Consider the following 26,291-nt stretch of genomic DNA (forward strand, 5'->3'; position numbering starts at 1 on the left):
GGATAAATAGGGTGACTTTTAAAATTCCCTTATACTTTTCTGCTTTTTCCAAGTTTTCTGCTTGAGCATGCTTGCATTACTTTGTAATTAGAAAAAAAAAGCTATTAAAAAGCAAAATGTTAGAAACTTTAGACCCTATTCCTACCACTGAGGACTCCTAAGAATCTGGGCCCGAAGCCAAGAACCAGGGTATTGTCAGGATTCTGAGGTCGCCTCTAGCTCTCTGACATTCTAAGTATGCTGAGGAAGGAGAAATGCTGGACTTAGATCAGGGAAAAACTTGAAGGGCTCGATGGAGGCAAGAGAGAGTTTGGGTCAGACTGTACCTTGGACGGGTCACAGGGGAACTGGTGAAGCCACATAGGTGGAGGACTGGCTACACTGTCTCAGGTGAATGTGGGACAGTCCACACTAAGAGCTCAAGGGTGGAAGGGCGCAGATAATCTCATGACAATTGGTATCACCATGAGCCCAGGTAATGGGAACAGAGCACACTCCCAGGGCGCAGTCAGTGATGGGTGTGTTTGGGTATCCTGCCAGTGTGCGAATGTGCTTTAGGTGGATGGAAGAAGACAGGGGAATAGAGCCTGCTGTGAGCTCAGGTTGGGAAATCACTCAACTTTTGAGGAAGAAGACGGCAAAGCTGAGCAAGACACAGTGAGGACACTTGGAGACAACTGATTCCCTGGGGACCAAGTGTCCCACAGAGCAAGTCAGGCACACCATATTCTGCCTGCAGCTCCCCCCTAAAGCCAAAGGAAAGAGGGGCCAGGGAAGACGGTTAAGAATCCGTCTGCCAATGCAGGGGACACGGGTTCGAGCCCTGGTCTGGGAAGATCCCACATGCTGTGGAGCAACTAAGCCCATGTGCCACAACTACTGAGCCTGTGCTGTAGAGCCCCTGAGCCACAACTACTGAAGCCCGCGCGCCTAGAGCCCGTGCTCCACAATAAGAGAAGCCACCGCAATAAGAAGCCCTCGTATTGCAGTGAAGAGTAGCCCCCCACTCAATACAATTAGAGAAAGCCTGCGCGCAGCAGCAAAGACCCAACGCAGCCATAAATTAATTACTTTATTAAAAAAATAAATTTAGGGCTTCCCTGGTGGCGCAGTGGTTGAGAGTCCGCCTGCTGATTCAGGGGACACGGGTTCGTGCCCCAGTCCGGGAAGATCCCACATGCCGCAGAGCGGCTAGGCCCGTGAGCCATGGCCGCTGAGCCTGCGCGTCCGGAGCCTGTGCTCCGCAACGGGAGAGGCCACAACAGTGAGAGGCCCGCGTACCGCAAATAAATAAATTTTAAAAATAAAAATAATTGGGGGGGGTGGAATTCCCTGGCAGTCCAGTGGTTAGGACTCGGCGCTTTCACTGCTGGGGGCCCAGGTTCAATCCCTGGTCAGGGAACTAAGATCCCACAATCCACGTAGCTTGGCCAAAAAAAATTTTTTTTTTTCCTCTGTCCTTTAATTACCCTCAACCTCTGCTTTCAACTCACTGAAGAAGCCCTAGGGATGCTTTGAATAATAATTACCAGTCATTCTACAAAAATTAAATGCCTCTCACGCACCAGGTCTTATGCTAGGCATGGGGACAAGAGAAATGTGACCCCTGCCCTTATGAATGCTTTTAATCCAGCATGACACACATGGTAAGGAGTCACCATAAAGTGAGATACACGTAACAAAGGAAATATAGGCTTCTATGCATGCAGGAGTGAAGGGACAGGCCCTAGCCTAGGAGTCAGGGAGGCTTCTTGGAGGAAGTGACATGTGAACTGAAGGATGCCAGGAGGATAAACAAAACAAAACCTGGCTAGGCAGGGCCGGCAATGTGGGTGCGGTGGACAGAGAGACAAATAGCATGGACAAAGGCTCGGAGATAAAACACACATGCACACGCATGCAATGCATTCAAGGAACTGCTATAAGTTTAATAAGACTAGAGCACAGATTGCAAAGGAAAGTGTGATGAGAAAGGAGACTGGAGAGGTAGACACAGGCCAAACCATAGAGGGAATTTATATCAGTAAGACTGTGTCACAAGTAATCATAAATCAAAGTAGCTAAACAATAAGATAATTTATCGGCTCATGCAACTGAAAAGTCCAGATACGGGGCGGTGGCGGGGGGGTGGGACTTGGATTAGCTTAATCCAGCAGCTCAGTCAAATCACCAGGGACTGCTTTCTACCACTCTACTTTGCCTTCCATGGTTTTATCATCTTAAGGCTGGCTTCCATTGGGGTTACAAGGTGGCTGCCCACAGTTCCAGAGGCTGTGTGTTTCCTCATCCATGTCTGGACAAAGTGAAAGTGAATTCCCTCAGTTATCAAATACTTGAGACAGAGAGCTTCACTCTGACTGGACCCACCTAAGTTGCCCTCTGAAGGCCATGTCAAGTAGTACTATGGACTTTATCCTGAGGGCAATGGGAAACATTCAAAGGTCTTAAATAGGGAGTGAGATTATATGTGCATTTTAGAGAGATCACCCTGGCTAGCTGGACTCAGCAAGACCCATTAGGAGGCTGGTGCAGTTACCCAGGTAAGAGGTGATGGAAGTGTGGACTAGGATGAAAAATGAGGATGAAAAGTTTAGAAGGTAGAATCCGTAGTGCTTGATGACTTGACTTTCCTTCAGACGTGAAGGAAAAGATGAAAGATGGCACCAGGTTCCTGGCTTAGACCACTTGGTGGAGTATGGAAGAAGAGGTTTTGGGGACAAATGAATTTGGCTAGATGCCTGTTGAATTTGAGATACTTGTGGGACATCCAAGTGGGGATATCCATTTGGCAGGTGGTTATAGATCTGACATGGGGTAGTCCAACCTGGAGATACTTGGCTGTCATCTAGTATAGAAGCCATGGGAGTAAATGAAACTGCCTACAAAGGACATGAAGAGGGATATGGGCAGAAGACATGAGGGTCCCCAGCACAAGCTCATTCCTTCTCATCCCGTGCACCCACTTCAGTTCCAAAATGGCTGATGGTGTAGTGGGCTAAATGGTGGCCCCCATAAAGATGTGTCCATGTCCTGACCCCTAGAACCTGTGAATGTGACCTTATTTGGAAAAAGGGTCTTTGCAGATGTAGTTAAATTAAGAATCTTAAGATCATCCTGGATTATCCTGGTGGGCCCTAAATCCAATGGTAAGTGTTCCTATAAGAGACATCCAGTAGAAGACATAAGGACAAGAGAAGAAGGCCATGTGAAGTCAGCAGCAGAGACTGAAGTTATGCAGCCACAAGCCAAGGAATGCCTGGAGCCACCAGAAGCTAGAAGAGGCCTTAGAGCCTTCAGAAGGAACAGGGCCCTGCCAACACCTTAATTTCAGACTTCTAGCCTCCAGAACTGTGAAAGAATAAATCTGTGTTGTTTTATGCCACCCAGTTTGTGTTAATTTGTTACAGCAGCCCTAGGAAAATAATACTGATGGTGAGCTGGGCCAGAACTACAGGTAAGTCCCTGTAGTTCCTGTACAGACTATAGTCTACAGACAAGTCCCCAGCGCCCCAGAAGGGCTGTGATTTGTCTTTGCTTCCAATCCATATCTGGGGAATAGGGGGCTCTTTTTCCTCCTACTTCACCAGCAAATAGCTCCCTCCTCTGCAGCCCTGGGATAAGCAGAGACATGGCCCTCGATGTCTTAAGACACAGACCCTAATGACCAAAAACTTGGCCTTAAACAACCACAGAGAGGTCGTGTGTCAGGCCGGGGTGGGGGGAGGGGGGTGTCCTCAGTCAATCAGTCCTGAGTACACTCTGTCCCTGGGGAGACTCAGGAAACAAGACTCTGGGAGCTCAAACCTGTTTTAGGGTTTGGCAGACTCCCAGTTGCAAAAGCACAATCTTGGGTCAGAGTCCACATTCCCCACCCAGACCAGAGACATAGTCACACACAGAGACAGAGAGCTCAAGGAAGAGACAGCACCATGGAGAATGGCACTTGGGAAATTAGGGAGCTGTAACACAGAGAGAGCTGTACCTAGATGCAATCTGGACTCTGAAATACTGAGAAAAAGCAGCAGAGATGGAGGGGAGACACGTGGACACATAGAAGTGCCAAGGAGAATTGTACAAGGAGACCCTGACGGAGATCTAAAAAGGAAAAAGGTGGAAACATTCAAAACATTTGGAAAGAGGGAAAATGAAATAAAACTAAGATTGGTATTGGAGAAAATTCTAGACATACAGACTCCAGACTTCAGTTAGCATGGTGTTTCTGTCCTCCATGCTTCCCATGACCTCCTCCACCTCAACTAGATTAGTTGTTACCACATTCTGTCTTGTCCGGGCCCATCCAATTTAGATATTACCAGGTACTTTCCATGTGTCTGGGTCCAACCAAGGTTCTGACAACACAGCTGACCAAGACAATGAGCTGACCATCAGGAGTTCACACTGGATCAGATTGCCATGGATGGCTCTTAATTTAGCTCCAGAAATGGCAACCTAGATCGTTAGGCTGACTACCTCCTAAGAAGACTGCTTGTTCAGCCATACAAGTTTTGGCATACAGTATGACAGTCACTCTGACAAGGCAGACAGTTTGGGATGCTGTAGAAATGTGATGTCCTGCTCCTGGAATAATTGCGGTTTGACACACACAGGCCATTGACAATGGGCTCCCTGAGGGCAGGGAAGGCATTTAGTTTGGTTTTTCTCAAGCCCTGTCTCGGTGATCTGCAGAGAGAAAGATGATCAATAATAAAGTAATACTGAACAAAAGACAGACTCAATCAGTCAAATACTGGACCCTGCCCTTATGGCCCCCGAGGCTATCAGAGCAGATATAATGTCATAAATCACCTTAATATGAATTGGATGCTAGACAAGGTTGTTAGTGAGGGCAAAGAACTGTGGTGGTTCAGAGGCACCAGAAATCTCTTCCTGTGGTGTAAAGTTGGTCAAGCAAGACCTCCTAGAAGAGATGGCCTTTGAGCTGAGTCTTTTTTTTTATTATTTAATTTTTATTTTATATTGGAGTATAGTTGAGTTACAGTGTTGTGTTAGTTTCAGGTGTACAGCAAAGTGACTCAGTTATACATATACATATATCCATTCTTTTTCAGATTCTTTTCCCATATAGGGTATTACAGAATATTGAGTAGAGTTTCCTGTGCTATATAGTAGGTCCTTGTTGGTTATCTATTTTATATATAGTAGTGTGTATAGGTTAATCCCAAACTCCTAATCTACCCCTCCCCTCCACCTTCCCCTTTGTAACCATAAATTTGTTTTCTAGTCTGTGAGTCTGTTTCTGTTTTGTAAATAAGTTCATTTGTATCATGTTTTTTTAGATTCCACATATAAGTGATATCATATGATATTTGTCTTTCTCTGTCTGACTTACTTCACTTACTATGATAATCTCTAGGTCTATCCATGTTGCTGCAAATGGCATTATTTCATTCTTTTTTAATGGCTGAGTAACATTCCACTGTATATATGGACCACATCTTCTTTAGCCATTCCTCTGTCGATGGACATTTAGGTTGCTTCCATGTCTTGGCTATTGTAAATAGTGCTGCAATGAACATTGGGGTGCATGTGTCTTTTCAAATTATGTTTTTCTCCAGATATATGCCCAAGAGTGGGATTGCTGGATCATATAGTGGTTCTACTTTTAGTTTTCTAAGGAACCTCCATACTGTTTTCCATAGTGGTTGTATGAACTGAGTCTTGAATAATAGAAGGGATTTAGACAGAGGAGATAGTAAAGCTGTTTAACATGTTAGTGGGTGCATTCGTGCACAACTACTGACCTACCAGAGTGGAAACTGGTTGGGGCATTCAAGTGGGGTCCTGGAGCCCCTGCTGTGTCAAGCATTACTTCTTTAGTGAGTTCATAAGGTCAGGACAGTCCCTAGGGAGGAGTGGGGTAGCAGGAGCACCCTGGAGTTAGGGACTAGTTACAAACCAGATTATAAATATTTCAATATATTTAATTACCTATACAACCATACTGGTGTGTGTACCTACTGAATGTTAGCCCCAGATATGGATCTCCTGAGATGGCCTTACTCTCTTCTGGTTTGTTGAAGCCATAGGGGCCTTATTAGAATGTGAGCTGTAGAACAGCAGAGGCTGTTCTCCAGTTCAATGCTGCATCCCTAGGGTCTAGAACAGTGCCTGGAGGACTAGAGGAAGGTTACCAAATGTTAAGTGAATAGGCAGACTGGGAATCCCAGCCCATTGTTGGGGTCCTCTCACTATTCATCTCCTTGCACCCACTTTCCCCCTCCAATTCGTACTCCACACTACCCTTCAACATAACCTAGAATGAGATTTGGATTCTGTCATTCTTCTGCTCAAAGTATTTGGTGCCTCCCTTTTGCCCAGAATGCCATTTTCCCCATTTTTTTTTTTTTTTTTTTTGGTGGTACGCGGGCCTCTCACTGTCGTGGCACAGGCTCCGGACGCGCAGGCTCAGCGGCCATGGCTCACGGGCCCAGCCGGATCGGGGCACGAACCCGTGTCCCCTGCATCGGCAGGCGGACTCTCAACCACTGTGCCACCAGGGAAGCCCCTCCCCCATTCTTTTTTAAACCAATTGAACTGCTACTTCTTTAAGCCCGGATCAAATTTTGCCTACTTCTGTATTACTTTCTGAGGCAGAATTCATCTCTCTTCCCCAAATATTATGATAATTTTTGCCCTCACTCACAAGACAGCAAGCTCCTTGGGACAGGGACTGCGTCTTATTCATTTCCATACATCTAGTCTATTAGCCCAATGCCTGACATATGGTAGATGCTAAATAAATAGAAGAGTGAAAGGCATTCCCAGCAGTGAGAACTAAATGAACAAAGGCGGTCAAAGGTTTGGGTAAAAAATGAATAGTTTAATTTGGCTAGGGTATGAGGGAGAGTAGTAGGAGAAAAGATGGAAAAGTCTCTTTGGTAGTATTTTGAGGGGACTTGGAAGTCAACTAGAGGGAGAAGATGGGCAGATAGAAGATACTTTGGTAGAGTGTGGAAAGCCAATGGAGGTTTTTGAGCAAAGGTGTAATATGATGAATAATACATTTAGTTTAAACCTGTCAGACTCTCTAATAAATATATACAGTTTTCCATTCATACTCAAATTCGCCTCCCACCTACCCATCCAACCACCCTCCCACCCCCAGACTCCCCCCGCAGCTTGCCCTACCCCTTCACCTGCTCCCTGGCTGGGCCAGGGATGTATATATGGGCTGCTTCCCCTCTCAGCCAGAGGATGTGGGGTCCCCAGCTGCCTGGGACTGGGAAGCAGGCCAGGGTTAGCTGAGGTTGGCTGGCGAGCAGCCAGGCGGTGCCAGGGAGAACCTGTATAGTGCCAGGTGGAACCTGTATAGTGCCAGGTGGTGCCTTGGGTTCCAAGCTGAGCCCATGACCCTGATAACCTTCTGCCTGCGCACATACCTGCCGCTCACTCCACCCCATGCCCAACTTTGCTATCAGGGAGGGGGCACAGGGCCAGACAGACCTGCAGGGCTTTGGCTCCATCTCTACAAAAGGACCTTCTGTGAGCCAGTCTGCTCCCCTCCAGGCTTGCTCCTCCCCCATCCAGCTCCTGTTTCTGATGCATGTACAGACCTTACACACCGTGTCCCAGGACATCCCACAGTCAGCCGCATGGCTCCCCTGTGTCCCAGCCCCTGGCTCCCTCTGTGGATCCCGGCCCCTGCCCCAGGCCCCGCTGTGCAGTTGCTGTTGTTACTGCTCCTCCTGGTGCCTGCCCATCCCCAGAGCCTGCTCTGGATGCAGGGGGCTCCCACCACAGGAGGAGATTCATCTGGGGAAGACGATCCACTGCGTGAGGAGGACCTGCCCAGTGAAGAGGATATACCTGGAGAGGAGGACCCACCTGGAGAAGAGGACCCACCTGGAAAGCTGGATCCACCTGGAATGAAGACTGAAGCAGGAGAGGAGGATTCTCTGAAGATAGAGGATCTACCTACTCTTGGGACTCCCAGGGATACTCAAGGCCCCCAGAATAATGCCCACAGAGACAAAAAAGGTAAGTGGTCATCAGCTCTGCGAATCTAGGCTCCAGGAGGTTGATGCTTCCCCTCATTAAACCCCAACCCAGGTAGGGATTATTCAGGGAAGGAGAGGAGCCTGTACTCTGATGTAGTTTTTCCCAACCCCAGGGGCTCCCATGCCACTAGCCCTTTACCCCCTTTCAGAGCTAGATGGGGAGACAAAAAGGGGCACAGATGGAGAGAGGTAAGCAGGAAGAGATGGGAAAGAAGAAAGGGGGATCCTGGAGAGGAGAAAGATAGGAATGTGGAGAGAAAACAAAGGTGGAGAGAAGTAAGAGTATGAGGGGAGAGAAGAGGAAGGACGGGGGTGTACCAGAGGGAGAGCAGGAAGGGCTTGTAAAAATTACTTCATCTTCAGCCTACAGATGAGGAAACTGAGACCTAGGACTAAGGAAACAGCAGGTAGGAGAACCTGGTATCTTGACTCTCAAGCCAGGAACTTTGGAAAATGAGCTGGAGACCAGAAAGGGAACAGGATGAGTGGGGAGGAGGGATGAATAAGAGAGAAAAAGGTCTACAGATTTAGGCCTGGGAACTGAGGCCTCCACCCATTTTAGAGACCCTGAGACAGTGGTCGCAAACTGGTATCTCCGGGGCCAGCAGGATCTTTGTGTGGCCCGTCAAGCTGTGGCGTTTTACTTGGCTGCCATCTATAGTGCTTTACACCTGGCCTGCTTCAGGCATTTCTGTTACCTGCTATGCTTCTGTAAGACATCTGAATTTGCGAACCTCTGCTAGTGAAGGAGACCCACCTCCTTTTGGCCGCTGGGGAGGGACTGGGCTCAAAGATCAGCTTCATTCTTCTCATTTATGCAGGGGATGACCACAGTCATTGGCGTTATGGAGGTGAGACACCCACCCCCTGTACAGACCCAATGTGGGCACCCAGCTCTGCTAGTGCCTGCACCCCCCGCCCTCTTCCCCCGCATCCACGTCTGCCAGTCCCTGACACCACCCGCTGCCTCTCTCCCTCCACATCCCTTATTTCTATCTCCTGTCTGGATGCCTCCTGACTCGACCCCATCACTTTTTCTACTCAGCTTCCCTAAAAGTTCCTGATCTTGTCATCAAACTTCCTGTACATACTCTCCCACTCCAGGCGCTCCGCCATGGCCCCAGGTGTCCCCCGCCTGCGCTGGCCGTTTTCAGTCCCCGGTAGATATCCGTCCAGAGCTCACCGCGTTTTGCCCAGCCCTGCGACCCCTGGAACTCCTTGGCTTTGAGCTCCCGCCACAACCAGAACTGCGCCTGCGCAACAATGGCCACACCGGTGAGGCGGTCTCGGGGCGGAGCCTCGGGGAAGGGGCGGACGCTAGCTGGGGATGAGGGACTGTCCCTGGGAGTTAGGCTAGCGCTCTGCGGAGAGAGGGGCGGGCCCGGCTCACCTGCCTCTCACCGCGCAGTGCAGCTGAGTCTGCCTCCCGGGCTGGAGATGGCCCTAGGTCCCGGGCAGGAGTACCGGGCCCTGCAGTTGCATCTGCACTGGGGGGCTGCGGGTCGCCCGGGCTCGGAGCACACTGTTGGCGGTCACCGTTTCCCTGCCGAGGTGAGCGCGCAGCTGTCCGCGGAGGGTCGAAGTGGGGCGCGGGGTAGGGGATCTCGCCCACTCCTACCGTGTCCTCTCCAGATCCACGTGGTTCACCTCAGCACTGCATTTGCCAAAGCTGACGAGGCCTTGGGGCGCCCGGGGGGCTTGGCCGTGCTGGCTGCCTTTCTGCAGGTACCAGCCCTGGACACCCCCCACCCCTGCTTCCCCAGCCCTCGGGCTCAGAGTATCTTGCCCCAGAGACCCCACCCCGCACCTGGCTATCATCTTCATTTACTCATTAGTTCTTTCATTAACACCCACTGTGAGCTGGGCTCCAACAAAAGATTCCGAAACTGTGGATCCTTGTCTCCCCACAGCCAGTGAGGGAGGCTGACAGGATAGACATATACACAGGACGCAGAGTCAACAAGGTAGTCAGGGAAGGCCTCACAGAGGAGGTGAAACTTGAAGCCTTCACTAGTGGGAAAGAAAAGGAGATATTCCATGCAGAGCGAACGGTACATGTAAAGACTCAGAATATGGCCCATTCGGGGAATGGCAGATGCAGTAGAATGGACATAAGGAAGAGTCATTTCTCTAATACTCTTATAACCCATAATTTCCCCTTTGCAAAATGCAATATTGTCTAGAGAAGTATTTAGTGACCTCTTTGGACCTATACTGATCAGGAGTACATACACAATGATTAGAGGAGGCTAGTAGGTTGGAGGGATTGTGAGACACCTGTGGATGGTGAAACACCTGTTAGGCTCACTCCCTCCCTGACTCATGAACGCCAGCCTCACAGCGCAAAGTTCAGAGAAGCACCTTGGAAATAGCATGCCCTGGCTCCAAAACTCAAAACACATGAATTATTAAGGTGAATGCAGAGCTAACATGAATACAAAGGTTATTGGGGTTTCCTGTGGTGGAGACATAGAATGTGTGTGGAGTTAATGAGTGAGATTGGAAAAGTAAGTAGAGCCCATCATTGAGAACCTTGTATCCTAGTAAAGTGACCCACCATCCTCCTCTTCCTCCAATTTGCCATTGAAAACTAGTCTGCCTAGTTACATCAGTTTGCAAAGTAGGAGTATATCGACCTTGAGTAATAATACATGAGATATTGTGTTTCCCCAGCGTTCTCAGAGCTGGGAACTGGGGGAGGACTATGGGAACCCACCTCACCTTCAGGCCTCCAGCCATGACCCTAAATACATGTATGAATCTATCTTGCATTATCATCTCCTAGGAAGGCCCCGAAGAAAACAGCGCCTACGAGCAGTTGCTGTCACATTTGGGAGAAATCGCCGAGGAAGGTCAGTTTGTTGGTTTGGCCACTATCCTTGATACCCTTGTTCATAAAGAACCGCGCTTGGGGAGCCTCAGGTCTGAGGATGGAGAAGGGCTCCCTCCCACACAGAGGGGTTGAAATGTGAACTGGCCTACTGTGAACTTGATAATAACTATGAAGCCGAACACAGGCAAGCAGGCAAAGGCAAACTGCTGGCTACAGGCTTTATGTTTAAAAACCAAACAGAAACTAAGATAAGACAAAAACCAAACAAGACCAAAAAAATAGTGTTTGGAACTTTCAGGGGTTGAGTCTGGTTGAGTCTAAAATTTTTCTGAGAGATGTCTATTACTCCTTCATAAGCATCAAATATTTTAAATTTGTAAATGCTTTTGTTGGAAATCTTTCTTTCCTTCTCAGTCACTCTAGGTCATTTTAAACCTCACTTGCCCAACTGGACCTTAAGTTTTGCTAAACTAGAGAGAACTGTGTTTTTTTGAGTTTTGTGTCTGTTTTTAAAGTTATAGGTATTTATTTACAAGTTATTCAACTCATTTTCTCTTTTGATTTACTCTGGGCTTAAATCTGCATTCCAGTGTGTTATCACAGTGTGCAAACTAAGAGTGAAGACTCAGAGGGAGGGCCAGGGGAGCAATTCTCTCACTCTGTGCGCCCCAAAGCCTTTTACTTCCTCCTGAGTCATGTCTTGTTGTGCTGAGTTATGGGAAGGGACACACTCAGTGAAGAAGTGGTTTCAGGGAGTTGAGTCAGCTTGGCTTCTGGGAGATAAAAATGTATTCCTGTACCCCAAAGCTTTGTTGTGTGTATGGCAGGGGGGGGTCAATCTATGTGGGACTCCAGCACAGGTCCTCTCCACAGACTCTGAGACTTGGGTCCCAGGACTGGATGTATCTGCACTGCTGCCCTCTGACCTCAGCCGCTACTTCCGATATGAGGGGTCTCTCACCACACCCCCCTGTGCCCAGGGAGTCATCTGGATTGTGTTCAACCAGACAGTAAAGCTGAGTGCTAAGCAGGTGGGGCTGGGGTGTGGTGGTGACATAGGGGATGAGGGGGAAAGGGTTGTAGGTGGAGGTGAGAAAGAGGAGGCATAAAGAGATGAAGTGGCCGTGTTGGGGATGAGGGGGACGTGGACAGTGGGTCCCTGAGGTGCTGGCTGTAAGCCTGTGACCCTTTTGCTTCTGTGTCATGAGCCCACCCCCACTGTCTGCTGACCTCCCTAGCTCCACGCCCTCTCTGACTCCCTGTGGGGACCTGATGACACTCGGCTACAGCTGAACTTCCGAGCTACACAGCCTTTGAATGGGCGAATAATTGAGGCCTCCTTCCCTGCTGGAGTGGACAGCAGCCCTGGGACCGTTGGGCCAGGTGCAGCTTTGTCTACTGATGCCATGCCCCCTACCCCCAGCCACAGGTCCCTCATCCTCCCCATGTGTCCTCATTTGTCTGTCACTGGTGATCACAACCCCTGGCTCTAACGTCTCCTTTTTCTCCTCAGTCCACCTGAATTCCTGTCTCGCTGCTGGTGAGTCTGTGCCCCTCCTCTGGTTCCTGAGGCTGGGGGCATCCCTTGGCACCGATCAGCCTCAGGGGCTAGTCAGGACCACCACTGCTGCCTCTCTATTTCTGCAGAGCACACACCAACCCCAATAGGATAGCGTCAGATCAAGGCAGGGGGGTTCCCCTGTTGTCCCCAGTGCAAGAGTTGGTCAGAATGAAGCTCCAGAAATCTCCTTGCATCCTCCTTCCCAAACAACCTCTTTCGTTTTGTTTTTAGAGAGGAAAAAAGTGCTTATCTTACCCCTTCTTGTTTATCCACCCCCATCCCTTTGCTGGCCTCTGCTGGATTTGGAGACGCTGGGGGCAGCTGGAGAACTTGGGGCAGGGGTGGGGTTCAGGTGGAAGAGGCTCTGAGGGAACCCTACAGACTCCTCTTCACTCCCTTAGGCAGTCTCTCTCCTCCTCCCTCCAGGAGACATCCTGGCCCTGGTTTTTGGCCTTCTCTTTGCTGTTACCAGCATCGCCTTCCTTGTGCAAATGAGAAGGCAGCAAAGGTATTTTACTAACCCTCTCCCTTAGGCCCAGCCCCTGCTCCCCAAGTGGAGTCCAGAACAGCTTCATGCAAATTGCATGCAAATGAGCTCATCCTTGGTGAGATTTCTGATTAGGGTTCCCTGTTGTGTAGACACCCAAGTGGGACCAAAGGAAGTGTCAGGTACCACCCGGCAGAGGTCACGGAGACTGTTGCCTAGAGGCCTGCAACTTGGAGAATGTGCAGAGAAGCTGGCCAGAGGAATCTGAGGGGGAGCTGGAGACTTTGTCCTGCCCATTACACTACTTCCTTTTAAGCCTCCAAAGATATTTTTTTTAAATAAATATTTCTAATAAAATCTGTGGAAGGTGTATACTTGTTCCCCAAATCAACAGGATGGTGTGTTCATTTCCTATTGCTGCTGTAACAAATTACCACAAACAGTGGTAACGGAAATTTATCCTCTTAAGAGTTCTAGAGGTCAGATGTTCAAAATGAATCTTCTGGGCTAAAGTCAAGGTGTTGGCAGGGCTGGTTCCTTCTGGACACTCCTGAGGAGAGGACATTTTCTTGCCTTTTTCAGCTTCTAGAAGCCAAGCATTCCTTGGCTTGTGGCCCCTTCCTTGCATCACTCCAATCTCTAGCTTCCATTGTCACATCTCCTACAACTGCTTTTAACCTTCTTGCCACCCTCTTATAAGGACCCTTGTGATTATGTTGGGCCTACCCAGTTAACCTAGGATAACCTCCCCATCTCAAAATCATTAGCTTAACTAAAGTCCCCTTCCCATGTAAGGTAATATTTCACAGGATTAGGGTATGGACATCTTTGGTGGGGGGACATGATTCTGCCTCATGTAGATGTTATCAGGAAGCAGGGAGAAACGACCGGTATTGTTGGAATGACTGTGTGTGTGTGTGTGGGCAGGCTTGGTCTCTAGGCTTAAAATCACACTGAGGCTTTTGGGTTTTCACCCTGCTCAAGTAAAAGCTATGTAGCTTTACAGTTTTGCCTTCCAGTTGTGCTGTCCGGCCCAGCTGCTTGCTGGAATGGGGCAGTGCCGCTGATAGCAGCTCCTTTGCTCTGTGGGGAGTAAGGGCCAGATGTTCCCCCAGCCCTGCCAGGCTTCTCTGCTTCACACAGCCTGTTCACAACCCCTCCTCAGTGAGCCCAGTGCCCCACCCCTCTGGCTCACGCAGGGGTCCTTCCAACTCCACTCTTCCCCTGGGGCATCCTTTCTACCTTCTCCATTTTGGAAAACCACCACCACCATCCCCAACACCCAAGAAAGGCTTAAAGGGCCCCATGATACTGGTAACATCAGTTTTATTTGGTGGCAACTACAGCCTGGCTGGGGGCAGGGCCAGCCCTCACAGGTTGTTGAGCTCCAGCAGGGTCTGGTCGAGGGTCTGGTGGATCTCCACGTTCTCCTCCTTGGCACTGGCCAAGGTCTCTGTGAGGGGAAGCAACCCGTGAGGTTTGTGGGGGAGAAACATGGGGAGTCATGGACAGGGGATGTGACAAATAGACACGGAGTGGGTTGGAGGCACAGGAAGACCCAAACATTCAGGGATCTGAGGACCCTGTGGGTGGGACAAATGGATGGACTGAACAAGGCAGACAGGGATGCCTCACTCAAGGCTTTGGGGCCGTGGAGGTGGGATGGGAAGGCCTGAGTCATAAACTAATTTACCCTCCTTCTTTAAAAGGTTGAAGAGAGTTGGAAGCAGGAGGAAAGACAAAGACTGAGCCAGGAAAGGGAATGTCAGACAGACAGACAGACAGACAGACTTGAGGCAGAAAACAGACCTGCAGGGAAAGCCCCATGGTGCTGCCATCCAGTGTCTCTCCAAACTTCATCCCAGACCATTCACAACCTTCTCGCCCCTCCCCTGCACCTCACCATTCCACTTCCCTTCCAGTCATTCTGTTAGATCCTGGAATCACAGCTTGAATGCTCCAAGGGCAGTGACATGCCTGGATCTGTAGAAGGGCGTGTGTCTCAGAGGCACCAGAGGGCCCGTGGTTGACTGACGTGGTCATACGTGCCCACATGCAGCAGTAAGAGTCATGCAGAGGGGGTTCCGGTGTGGGCCATAGTGTTTTGTGGGTGAGATCAGTAGAGGAGGGGGGGGTCACAAGATCAGGGGTGCCCGTAGGAGCCAGGGTCTCAGCAGTGAAGCAGTGCTCTGTGGGGGTGATGGAAGTGCTCTCTGGAGGGCAGGAAAACAGCGTGGAGACCAAGTTGAGTTTATTAAGCAGCAGAGAGTGGGAGAGGCTGGCGGGTAGAGGGAGGAGTGGATGGATATAGAAGGATGAAGCAAATGCCAGGGTGGGCAGCAGCTGTGATGGGGGCTCTCCTAGGCTGCGTCCAGCCTGGCTGTGCAATGTTGGCAATTTCCGCTCCTCCTGCTTGCCCCCCTCCCCATACAGAGAATGGAAAGGAGAAGAGAGAAGGGGCCGTGGGCCACACTGGTGAGAGGCTCAGAGGGAGGTGATGTCATTGAGTGCGTTGTCCAGCTCCTCGCTGATGGCCTTGTACTTCATCTTCTGTGCATAGACTTCGTCTGGGGGGTCCAGGGGAGGGGGGCCAGGTGGGAGTGTGGGGAGAGGGAATGGAGGGAAAGAGGAACGGAAGGAGAGAGGGTAATGGAAAGAGAACAAGAATCAGAGAGAGGTGGATGAAGATGGAGTGAGAGAGACAGGCCAGAGAACAGGCTGGACAGCTGTCAGGGCCCCCTCCTCCCCTCTCTGTACCCCTATGTCTTTTGCTCTTCTCTGTACCCCAAACTGGTGCTTCCCCCCAGGAGCTCCTGCCTCCCCCAGGGGCCTGGGGACACAGTGCTTTGCATAAGCAGGAGTGCTTGCTTCAAGGGGAGGGCGCTCAAGCCAGAAAGTTCTAAAGTCCTAAAGTTGGAGAGAAAACTGAGGCTTGCCTGAGAAGGCTGGAAGCAAGAGAAGAGCGAGTTGTGAAAGTGAAGTAAAAAGGAAAGACAGCTTTAGGCACAACGTTGTCGGTAACAGTGAGAAGTAGCTACAGACTAGCAAATCCCTGGATACTTGTTTTCACCAAATCTAGCTTCAAAAAGTATTTTCCATTAATGTTATCATGAAAACCTAGATATTAAACCAAATACCTCTCTATTTAATGAAGAAGGTGCTGCACTTGGACACAGAATTGTCTAGATCAGTGCTACTCAGAGTGTGATGTGAGGACCAGCAGCATCTGCATTACCCGGGAGCTCGTTAGACACAGATTCAGCCCAAAGTCAGCAGTCGCTTCAGAGCAGCACCCAGGAATCTGTGTTTTAAAAACTCTGAGGGGATTTTCATGCTCGCTCAAGTTCGAGAAGCACTGGAGTTGACGGGGCTACATCTGCTTGGATGGGAGGCACAGACCGCCAGAGTCTGTGGAGTCCTAGGTGGTCCAACCCTAATTTACCACTGGCAGGTATCATGGGATGGGAAGATAAGTCATGGGGAATATGGACCTATTTTAAAAGGTTCAGGGGTACAGAGGAATATCCCTTTTACCTTCCAGGTCATCAATGGTTTTCTCCAACTTTGCCACCGACCTTTCGGCAAACTCTGCTCGGGTCTCAGCCTGGGCATAAAGGCAAGATGGGGAAAATGACAGGAGCTTAGGCCCTCCCAGACGCTATCAACTTTCTCTTCCGTCCCTGTCCCCAAATTCCCTGCCACAGGAGGTCTCTGGCGGGTACTGGGGGGCTTGAGGGGGATTTGGACTGGAAGGACTCTCACCTCCTTTAGCTTCTCCTCCAGCAGTTTGATCTCCTCTTCATATTTATCTTCTTTGGTGGAATACTTTTAGGGACAGACACATGCCATCAGTTCATCGCCTCCACAAGTCCTTCATTTCTCCACGGAGCCCCACAGGCTACTCCTGATTTTGTCTCCATCAAACATCCGGCCCTGCCCTGCCTGGGCCCATCGCCTCCCTCCCCTGAAGGACCCCATCCTCACTGCCCCTCTACCCCCCTCTACCTTGTCCGCTTGGGCTTCCAGGGATTTCAAGTTGTTGGTAACAATTTTCAGCTCCTCCTCTAGGTCCCCACATTTACTGCAGGGGGTGTGTGGCAGGGTGGGGTGTGAGGGCACAGTGGGGGAGACAGTGGAGATGGCACAGTGGGGGAGGGGTGGAGGAGAGAAGAGAAGAGCAAAGTTGTGAGAGTGACAGCAGGCAGAGTTTAGGAGCCCCAGGCCCTTCCCGGCCCCCAGCAGGTGAGAGAGAGCAGCCTGAGATGGAGGGGAAGGTGAGCCTAGAGAAGGTGCCATTGCCCAGAAAGGTCCAGAGAGGTGACTACCTCCTCCTCTGAGGCCGTCAGGGACTTGAGGGCCTGGTCCATGGTTCGCAGTTCCTCCTCCAGCTGCCTGGCTCGGCTGGGGGCAGCAGGTAGGGGTCAGAGGCAGGACCTGTCCCTGTGGTCCCACGCCTGGGAAACTGCCTCCCCACTGTGCAGAGTACCCCAGAGCCATGGGCTCAAGCCGAGTTTCACTTGCCGCCCTGTGGTGTCCTCACCTCTCAGCCACCTCAGCTCTCTCTTCTGAGCGCTCCAGCTCTCCTTCCAGGATCACTAGCTTCCTGGCCACCTGTGGGGATGGGGAAGAGAGGAGGAGGAGATCCATGGTGAATGACTGGGGGTGTCTGGGACTTGGGAGTGAGAAGAAAGTGGGGCAGGGCTCTCACCTCCTCATATTTGCGGTCTGAATCCTCAGCGATGTGCTTGGCCTCCTTCAGCTGCATCTCCTGCAGCTCCATCTTTTCCTCATCCTTCATAGCTCGGTTTTCGATGACCTTCATTCCTCTGAGAGTCAGGGAGAGGGGTAGGGGTCGGGTTAGGACCAGCAGAGACAGGCTCCCAGCCCCCTCCCCGGCCCACCCTCTGAGGACGCCCCTGCCCACCTCTCACTCTCATCAGCTGCCTTCTCAGCCTCCTCCAGCTTTTGCAGGGCTGTAGCCAGGCGCTCCTGCGCCCGGTCCAACTCCTCCTCTACCAGCTGAATGCGGCGGTTCAGGGAGGCCACATCTGCCTCGGCCTGTGAGTCAGAGGTCAGAGGTCAGAGAGGCTTCAGAGGATGGTTAAGATTCTTGTCAGAACGAACCTAGGTTTCCTGACCTCCAGAATTTCAACCTATTTTTTTTTCCCCCAAACCAACCATCTTCTGTGCAGACTCTGTGCTCCAGCCCAAAACATGCCCTCCTGTACAAGCTCCACTCCCCTGCTACAGGGCCTCTTCTAGCACGGTGCATAATCTCCAATGGTTATCTGCACACAGATCCCTCCATCCCTCCTGAGAGCCCTCCAACTGCTGGGACCAGGTCTGAGGCAGCCCTGACGACTCCTCCACAGAGCCTGGCTCAGGCAAGGGGTGGGGAAGAATCAGGCCAACCAGACTGCAGTGCTGCTAAAAACCGCCAATCACAGAATCAAGCTACGTGATGTCACTCGCTGCCAGGCAGACCCCTAGCGGGAGGCTCCGGAAGCAAGCCAGGCCTATTTAGGACACCCTAGGCCGTACCAAGGGTACTCCCTGCCAATGCCCGAGGCAAGTGAGGTCGGTGCGAGGGCAGTGTGAGTGGCAGATCAGCCACTGATCCTGCAGTACAGAGGCAAAATCATGGTGGTTTTGGAGAACGTGCACAGAAACAGACGATACCTTGAGAAAGAGAGGACAGAGCAAGAAGGGCCCCAATAAAGGAAAATGAGAGAAGTAGTGCAACTTGGTGTTAAGAGCGTCAGCTCTAAGTGACACTGTTGTCTTTGAGCTACTTGTGTGACCTTGGGTAACTTATTTAGTCTCTCTAAGCCTCAGTTTCCTCCTTTTTAAATTGGAGTTGACAATAGCAGTTCCTACTTTGTAGGCTGTTCTGAGATAATGCAGTGCTTCTAATACTGGATTAATAACAGGATCATCTGGGAGGTGTATAAAAAATACCAGGTTCTCTAGCTCCATGCTGGAGCCACTGAACTGAGATCTCCAGGGCAGGGGCTTGGAAATCTTTCCATCTTTTTTTTTTTTGCGGTACGTGGGCCTCTCACTGCCGTGGCCTCTCCCATTGCGGAGCACAGGCTCCGGACACGCAGGCTCAGCGGCCATGGCTCACGGGCCCAGCCGCTCCATGGCATGTGAGATCTTCCGGGACTGGGGCACGAACCTGTGTCCCCTGCATCAGCAGGCGGACTCTCAACCACTGTGCCACCAGGGAAGCCCCTTTTTTTTTTTTTTAAAAAAGCTTCCAAGGGATTCTGATGATAAGCAATCTTGGGAAATAGTAAAATAATATGCAGAAAGCACTTGAATATGTGCCTGCAGAGTCCACACCCCATAAACGTTAGGTTATCCCTTGTCTCTCCCTCAAGGACAAAACACAGAAACCGCGGGATTTAGGATTGGAAAGGAGAAAGGACCAGTGTAGGAGAAGAAGAGAGTGACAGGGAAGAGATGGGTGGCAGCACTGGGGGTAGAGGGAGTAGAAAGCAGGTCCTGAGTGATAGTGTAGGGCAGGGGAAACAACACCATATATAGAAAGTAGTTGCAGCTTATCCTCCAGGTGCTGAAGGCCACCTAGAGTGACAAGAGCCCATCCTGGGCACAGGGCCATATGACTCAGTGTGGAAGGATTCTGGGACAGCACTGGGGTTGGTAAGAATGACTCTGGGGGACACTGGAGGTCTATTCTAGAGAGAGATGAGACTCTGCAAAAGGGAAACTCTTCATGGTAGTGGGGTGAGAAATGACTGGCGAATCTGGGAAGTCCTGGGGCCCGCATCACAGGAATGACTTTTGCCATTTTCTGCTTCTCAAGTTCTTCCCAGTTACGGATGCTGCCCTCTAACTGCAGGACAGGCAGTGCTGTCCCCTCTGCACAAATAAGAAGCAAGAGAGAAAGGAGAAACTGAGGCACCGTGTAAGTTAAGTGCTGTGTTCAAGGTCACACAATAAGTTTGGGCACCGTTTCCTATCTTCTACTGGTGCTGCTGCCCTGCTTCCCCAGCTCTGTCCCTGTCTTCCCCTCCTCCCTCCAGCCCCCACCTAGCTCCTTGGGTTTCCAGTCCTTACTCCAGCTGCACTGGGCCTCAGTTATTTATAGAGTGTCAGATGCCCAGGGTCGTCTTCACTAGCAGCTGCAGGTCAGTTCCCTCCCAAGTGCCAGGGCTGGTGAAGAACCAAAACCGAAGGCTGGAGGTCAGAGAAACCAACCTTGGGGCTAGGGGGGGATGGGGAACAAGGATAATGGTCAGTATGAACAGTAATGTCATCTCTGATCTTGGATGTTCAGACCGTGCGTATGCGAATCCCCCCATCCACCCAACCGCAGGCTCATCTTAAACTTAAGCCTGGGTGGAAGGCAAACGGGGAGCATGAGGCAGAGAAAGTACCATGTCCAAAGTCTGATGGCCGTTCTCCTACCTCGTGGGGGGGGGGGGTTGGGAATGGCAGGAGGTGGAGAAGTCTGGTTAGCGGGCGGTGGGCAGAGGAATCTCCAAGTGAGCAGAACTTGCCAAGGTGGCTGCCGTGGCGTTTGTGGCTCTGTCCCTCTGCCCTGTGGCCTGGCATGGTCTCAAGGCCAAGAGCTTAATGAGGGTAAGTGAGGGACCGACAGAACCTGAGCTGGCGCCCCAGTGCACAGCAGGGCCGCTGGAGCCAGAAGTCAAGGCCAGGGAATTTCTAATGGCCCCCCCGGGGGTGTAGCTCAAGTCAGGGCCCCTCTTTGAACTCCTCTCCCCTCCCCCTGCCCCGCACCCCGAAAAGGTAGCTGCAGGCTCCTTTCCATGTTCGGCTGGGGGATTAGTTGAGATGGATGGTAAATTCTTGTACCACCCACCCCCGCGGTGACTCATTGCTTGGTCACTGTACACACTAAGAGCTGGAACCAAACGAAATTACAACACTGTGTCCTCTGGGGGAAGTGGGAAGTGGTTTTGATTTACCCACTGTCTTGGATTATTTGTGCCACCTTTTGCCCTAGCCTGGGTTCCTGCGAGGAAACGGTTTCTGTCCTGGTGCTGAAGGTCCCCTCCATCCCCATGTCTGGGACCCCTCCCAGTGCACTAACTCTCCCACCATCCCCCAGGTCCACACTCACATCGGTGGCTTTCTTCTCAGCCTGCTCCAGTTTCTCCTGGGCATCCTTCACTGATTCGGAATACTTTTCCACCTCGTCCTCCGTCCCTTTCAGCTTCTTCTGGAGGGCCTGCTGCTCCTCCTCCAGCTGGGAGAGAAAAGCCTCAGTCAGCCAGGCCCAGGCCCAGGCAGGAGGCAGTGGTGCGTGCGAGGGGGTACTAAGAGATATGTAGAGGCTGTCAGGGAGGAAGAGGGATAGCAGAGGAGGGACAGTGCAGCCAGGGGTGTTGTAGGGACCTGGCGGGAGGGGAGAGAGAGCTTCCGACCCCAAGGAGCAAGGGCCATCATGGCTCTGCAAGGGCAGGAGTGGAAAGGGGGGCACCGGGGCTCCCCAGGCTATGATGGGTGAGATGAAGCGTGGCTCTGGCTAGGGCCCTGGGGGGCACCGTGAAGGCCCAGCAGCCCTCACACTGGCCCTCACACTGGACAGTAGAGAGCCTTGGACAGCAGGCCAGAGGCTGGGGGGCACCGGGCAGGGCCTACCCCACCCGCATTGTGGGGTGGTGGCAGGGGATGCACCGGGCCTGGGGCCCCCACCTGCTTGCAGCGGTCCTCAGCTTGCTTCTTGTCGGCCTCAGCCTGCTCAGCGCGGTCGATGGCATTCTCCTTGTCCAGCTTTAGCATCTGCATCTTCTTCTTGATGGCGTCCATGGTTGCGGTGGGAGACCGGCCGGCCGGCGGGCTGTGGGGTGGACCTGGCTGACTGGGCTGGCTGCGCGAAGTGGTTGCACGGGTGGCAGGCAAGGAGGACCAACCGGGACTGGGATGTCCCAGCCGCGCGGGCGCCTAAAAGGCGGGGAGGGACCGGGCGGAGCCGGGGGCCAGGACCCTCCCCCACCGCAGCCCAAACCTTGTAGGGGCAGAAGCGCTGCAGGGTCGGGGGGCGCGGCCACCCCCTGCGCCCACCCCCTCGGGGCTCCGCCTCTCCCCCCTCCCTTCCCCCCCCAAACCCCCCCCCCACGGCCGTCTGAAGGGAAAGTAGATGGAGAGTCTGTCGAAAGAAAACGCCGTAGCGTTGCAGAGGGGAGGGGACCCTGGGGCTGGGGGCTCCGCGCTTCTTATGAGTGACAGCCCGGCCCAGTGGCAGCTGCGGCTGGGGGCCCTGGGGCTATTTCGGGGTTTGAGCTCACGGCAGCTGCCCGGGCGCAAGGACCGGAGTGTCCCCCCCATCAGCTGCAGCAGCCGCTGCACTTAATTTAGAAGTTTCCTGTAAATCCCCTCGGATTAAATGTCTCTTGGAAGGCGGGGCTCCTCCGCCTTTCGAGTGCCTCAGTTTACCCTGAGTCCCAGACTCTGGGTTTGCGTTACCGACGTGGCAGTGATAGCGGAGCGTCTCTCCAGGGACTTGGGGAAACTGAGTCAGGAGGGGAGCCCAGAGCCCCAGTCACAGTGCGCGGCGAGGCCCGGCTGGCTGTCCCCGAGGGCGGGCCTGACCTCTCTTCCCCCTTCCAGCCCCTTCCAGCCCCTGCCTCTGGAGCCAGGGCCCCTCCTCCATGGTCGCCGGGCCTCGGAACCCAGCTCCGTGCCCCGCCTGCCCCACCCCCACGTGCCCCGCATATTTTCCACGCGGCTTCTGCCGGGCAGGACGCGGCGCGCTCCCCTCCCCCGTCTCCATCCCCTCCCGGGACGCGTCCCTCTGCGTCCCTTCCTTGCCCTGCTCCGGGCTCCACCGGACCCACCACTCCTCCACTCACCCCCACCCACCCCCGCTCTCGCCTAACCTCCCCGTGCGCCCTCCCTTCTCCTCCCCTTCTCCCGGCGGACTCTCCTCTCTTCCCTTGTGAGCCAGCTTTACGCTGAAATTTCTTTTCTGCCCTTTTTTGGGATGTTTCCCGTGGGGAGGCGGAGCCGGGCTGGGGCGAAGAAGGCAGGGGCGAGGGTAAGAGTTACTGAGCTGCTGGGCGTCAGGAGCTGGGGGTGCGGTGTCCCCTCGGGCCGAGGCCACCAGAAAGAGCTCCGGGAGCTGGGGCCTAGGGTCGGGAAATCAGAGGCACGGGCGCCAGGCTGTTTTCGTTTTTCTCGGGGTGGGGTGGGGGGAGAGGAAGCGGAGAGCTGCCTTGGAAGGGGGGAACGGGGAGACCAGGCGGAGGAAGCCTTGCTCCCCAGGGGCAGAGGGGCGGGAGGCCTGGCTTTTGCTGGCGGGTCGGGAACCGTGGGAACCAGGGGTCCCGGGCCCCGGGTGAGATGGGGGCGGGGAGGGAGGGGGCTCTGAAATGTATTTAGATCTGCTTAGGCGACTGCTGCTACACATGGAACAAAACTGATCTCGCGGTGTTCACTCCGTCTCCTTGTTTCCCCAAACTCTTGAGAGTCGCTTCCATCCACCCTGTAGCCAGTGCCAGACCCCTGGCTGGTAATCAAGAGCTCCCGTCCCTCACTTCCCACATCCACTTAATCCTGTAGGTTCTACTTCCTACAAATGAGGTTCCTCCTCTGAAGTCTCTGGGGTTGCCTTGGGCAGCTCCTTATATTACCTCCTGCCTGTGTCTGTTGTGGTCTTACTCCTGGTTCCCCAGCTCTCCTCCACATTGTTACACAGAAGTCTTTTTTTAAAGTTGGTGCAAATAGGACCCTAAAATCCTCCCAAACCCCTCCCTTCGCCCTCCCTCTTTTGATGGGAAAAATCCACATCTCTTAATATGGTATATAGGGCCCTTTGTTTTGGCTCCTGCCCACTTCTCTAGCTCTACCTCCTTTCATCTCCAACCTCACCCCCAGTACACAGACTTGTACTTCTGTGCAGCATTCATACTGAGCTAAGTGCAGGAACTGGAAATCACCATACTTTTCTTGAAGCTTCCACCTTTCTGTTCTCTCTCCCTAAAATGCTCTTCCCTTGGCTGATTCCTGGTGGCTGTAAAGACCAAGTGGCAGCTTTTCTGGGAAGCCTTCCCTAGCCACTTGTCCCGACCACCCTTTGCACCTAATAGGTGCATGTTTTTGGTGAAGGCTCCTAACTGACATTCTCATAGTCCCTGTTATAACTGTCCTTGTACCTGTTTGCCTCCTTCACTGATCTCCAGAACAGGGACTGTCTTTTTCAATTCTGAATCCCCAGTGTAGCACAGCATCAGGCATAGAGTTGGCACTTGGTAAACATTTGCCTGGCGAATTTTTTGTGCACCAGGTTCAGAATTCACAAAGATACTATGTGGATCTAGGGGAACTCATGGTCTAGTGGGCCAATTCTCAAACTTCTTCATCTTAGAACCCCCATACACTCTTAAAAATTGAGAGTGGCGTTTGAAGATCCAAAAAGCTTTTGTTGGAGTCATATCTATCATATCTATCAATCTGTCAATACTTACCATATTAAAATGGAAACTAAGAAAAAATTTCAATATTTATTAATTCATTAAAAGTAACAAACAAACCCATTACACATTACCATGTTAACATACTTTTAATGAAAAATAACTATATTCACCTCCCCAAATTAGTGAGAGCATGGCAGTTATTTTACATTTTTGCAAATCTCTTTAATATCTGGCTTAATAGAGGACAACTGGATTCTCAAAATCTACTTGAGCTTTCTATCTGTTGCTATGTATTGGTTGTTTAAAGTACCGTATAGGAAGAGAATCTAGTTTCACACAGATACGTAGTTGGAAAAGAGAATAGTACATAGCTGACCCTTGAACAAGACAGGGGTCTGTGAAGTTGAAAACCCATAACTTAGCCCTCTGTATGCTCGGTTCCTCAGTATTCATGATTCTGCAACCCTGGATTCAACCAACCACAGATCACATAGTACTGTAATAAACTAGTCCACATATAAGTGGACTAGTGCTGTTCAAACCCATGTTGTTCGAGGGTCATTGGTATTTGTAGCCTTTTTGTGTGATCCTGGATATTCTTCTTTGATGCTACATCAACACTTGACAGATGGTATGCTCTTAAGGGTTAGTTGCAATGAAACTATATCAATAACCTTTTTGTACAACGTTTCATTGTAACCAATTAGTCTGTATTGCACTTTGGTTGGATCTTTTACCCAGGGATAATTTTGTAACATCAAGCATTGGTCATTTGGAAAATGATTCACTGAGCTATGCAGATGTTTCAAATGTCAATACATTTCATTATATATTATTTAAAAAATCATGATGGTTTCAACAGAAAAGTTTAAGTGTGGGGAAGCTGTAAAGCTCATGGCAGAAACAAGTTTTCTAAAATTCTAGTTTTCACTTGAAAGCTTGAATTGTATCATTGGCAACAAGTACCGTCAGGTTTTTCCCTGAAGTGACACACTCTGGTTTTTTGTATTGTTTTTCGAGAAAAGACCTGCCAGATACCCAAGTCTGATAACCATGGTTTGTCTGTCAGTCATTCCTGCAGGTAAATGTGGCGCTCCATGAAAAAAGCAGCTAGTTCAGCTCACAACTCAAAGAATTGTCTAGGTGCTTTCCTTTAGACACCACCGTACTTCGGTGTGCCGCAGAAGTGCTCTATGCATACTTCCCAGTTCATCACACAGAATATTGAAAAGACTTGTTGCTAAAGGACTAAGATTTAATAAAATTAATATTTTTTTACTGCCTCGTCAAGGACATTCTTAAGTAAGAAGCCAGCACTTATTTCTTAAATTGCTAGTGCATGGTGGTGCAGACTACAATGACTATTTGTAGTACAGTTTGGGCTACTGCCTTGATTTGTACTAAGGCAGTTTATCCACCAATGTTCTTGCACCGTCAGTGCAAATGTTGACACTGTGAAAAAGGAAAATAATGTCTTAGTATCATTATGAAAATAATCTTGACCTTATGGACCCCTGAAAGGGTCTTGGGAACCTCTAGGGGACGGAGGGCCAACCACAGTTTAAGAACTGCTGGTCTAATGGGTATTCAAGTCTCTCCCCAGAAGGCTCCCTGAGGCATCACTAGTGAGAGGTACGTGATTGGTCACACTTCTTGAGGATATGGCAGGGAAGTGGTAGCAGGAGTCAGCAGCTGTCCTGGGCTCATAGCTGGAGGAGTTCAAACAGTCTGGACTACCACTTGTTGGGGAAGTTTTAAAAGGGATTTGATCTCTAAGGTCCTCAACGATGCTAGGACATTGTATCCGGGGTTAGGGGGCCACAGCAGTACGTATTGCAGTTGCCAGTCTGCGTCAGAGAGGTGATAGTACTGATAATACATCTCTGTTTTCCAGTGCTTAGCATGGGCATGGCTTAGTAAATATTGAATGAATTACTCACAGGCGACAGGAGTGATGGTAGGAAGTTGGCACCTCCCCTAATGGGCA

General features: G+C 51.2%; 2 protein-coding genes across 8 annotated transcripts; one reads left to right on the forward strand and one right to left on the reverse strand.

The window, feature by feature from the left end:
* Positions 1–7,613: 7,613 nt before the first annotated feature.
* On the forward strand, positions 7,614–13,118 carry CA9 (carbonic anhydrase 9). The gene is made up of 11 exons (XM_065879606.1): positions 7,614–7,998; positions 8,840–8,869; positions 9,123–9,293; positions 9,427–9,569; positions 9,651–9,743; positions 10,804–10,870; positions 11,725–11,882; positions 12,090–12,234; positions 12,365–12,391; positions 12,839–12,914; positions 13,052–13,118. The coding sequence occupies exons 1-11, from the start codon at positions 7,614–7,616 to the stop codon at positions 13,116–13,118; spliced, it is 1,362 nt and encodes a 453-aa protein (XP_065735678.1).
* A 1,092-nt stretch (positions 13,119–14,210) lies between these two features.
* On the reverse strand, positions 14,211–21,884 carry TPM2 (tropomyosin 2). Of its 7 annotated transcripts, none has more exons than XM_065878496.1 (9): positions 21,585–21,884; positions 21,010–21,135; positions 17,824–17,957; positions 17,608–17,725; positions 17,440–17,510; positions 17,225–17,300; positions 16,662–16,724; positions 16,434–16,503; positions 14,211–14,352 (listed from the first exon to the last, which is right to left on the reverse strand). In XM_065878496.1, exons 1-9 carry the CDS (start codon positions 21,696–21,698, stop codon positions 14,270–14,272), a joined length of 855 nt encoding a protein of 284 aa, XP_065734568.1. In that variant the 5' UTR covers positions 21,699–21,884; the 3' UTR covers positions 14,211–14,269. The 7 variants fall into 7 exon arrangements, with proteins under 7 accessions (XP_065734568.1, XP_065734569.1, XP_065734570.1 ...); XM_065878497.1 differs by having other exon boundaries at positions 14,211–15,466; positions 21,585–21,789; XM_065878498.1 differs by lacking the exon at positions 17,225–17,300 and adding an exon at positions 16,905–16,980 and having other exon boundaries at positions 21,585–21,698.
* Positions 21,885–26,291: the final 4,407 nt, after the last annotated feature.

This window comes from Phocoena phocoena, chromosome 6 (assembly GCF_963924675.1).
Source record: "Phocoena phocoena chromosome 6, mPhoPho1.1, whole genome shotgun sequence".
Classification (NCBI taxonomy): domain Eukaryota; kingdom Metazoa; phylum Chordata; class Mammalia; order Artiodactyla; family Phocoenidae; genus Phocoena; species Phocoena phocoena.

Coding starts and splice junctions, on each gene's coding strand:
- CA9 (XM_065879606.1), top strand. CDS start 7,614: ATGGCTCCCCTGTGTCCCAGCCCCTGGCTCCCTCTGTGGATCCCGGCC. Junction 9,294..9,426: donor GCGCAACAATGGCCACACCG/GTGAGGCGGTCT, acceptor CTCACCGCGCAG/TGCAGCTGAGTCTGCCTCCC. Junction 9,744..10,803: donor TGCTGGCTGCCTTTCTGCAG/GTACCAGCCCTG, acceptor ATCATCTCCTAG/GAAGGCCCCGAAGAAAACAG.
- TPM2 (XM_065878493.1), bottom strand. CDS start 21,698: ATGGACGCCATCAAGAAGAAGATGCAGATGCTAAAGCTGGACAAGGAG. Junction 17,511..17,607: donor CAGACCGCAAATATGAGGAG/GTGAGAGCCCTG, acceptor CCATCCCCACAG/GTGGCCAGGAAGCTAGTGAT. Junction 16,504..16,661: donor TGGAGGAGAAGCTAAAGGAG/GTGAGAGTCCTT, acceptor CTTTATGCCCAG/GCTGAGACCCGAGCAGAGTT.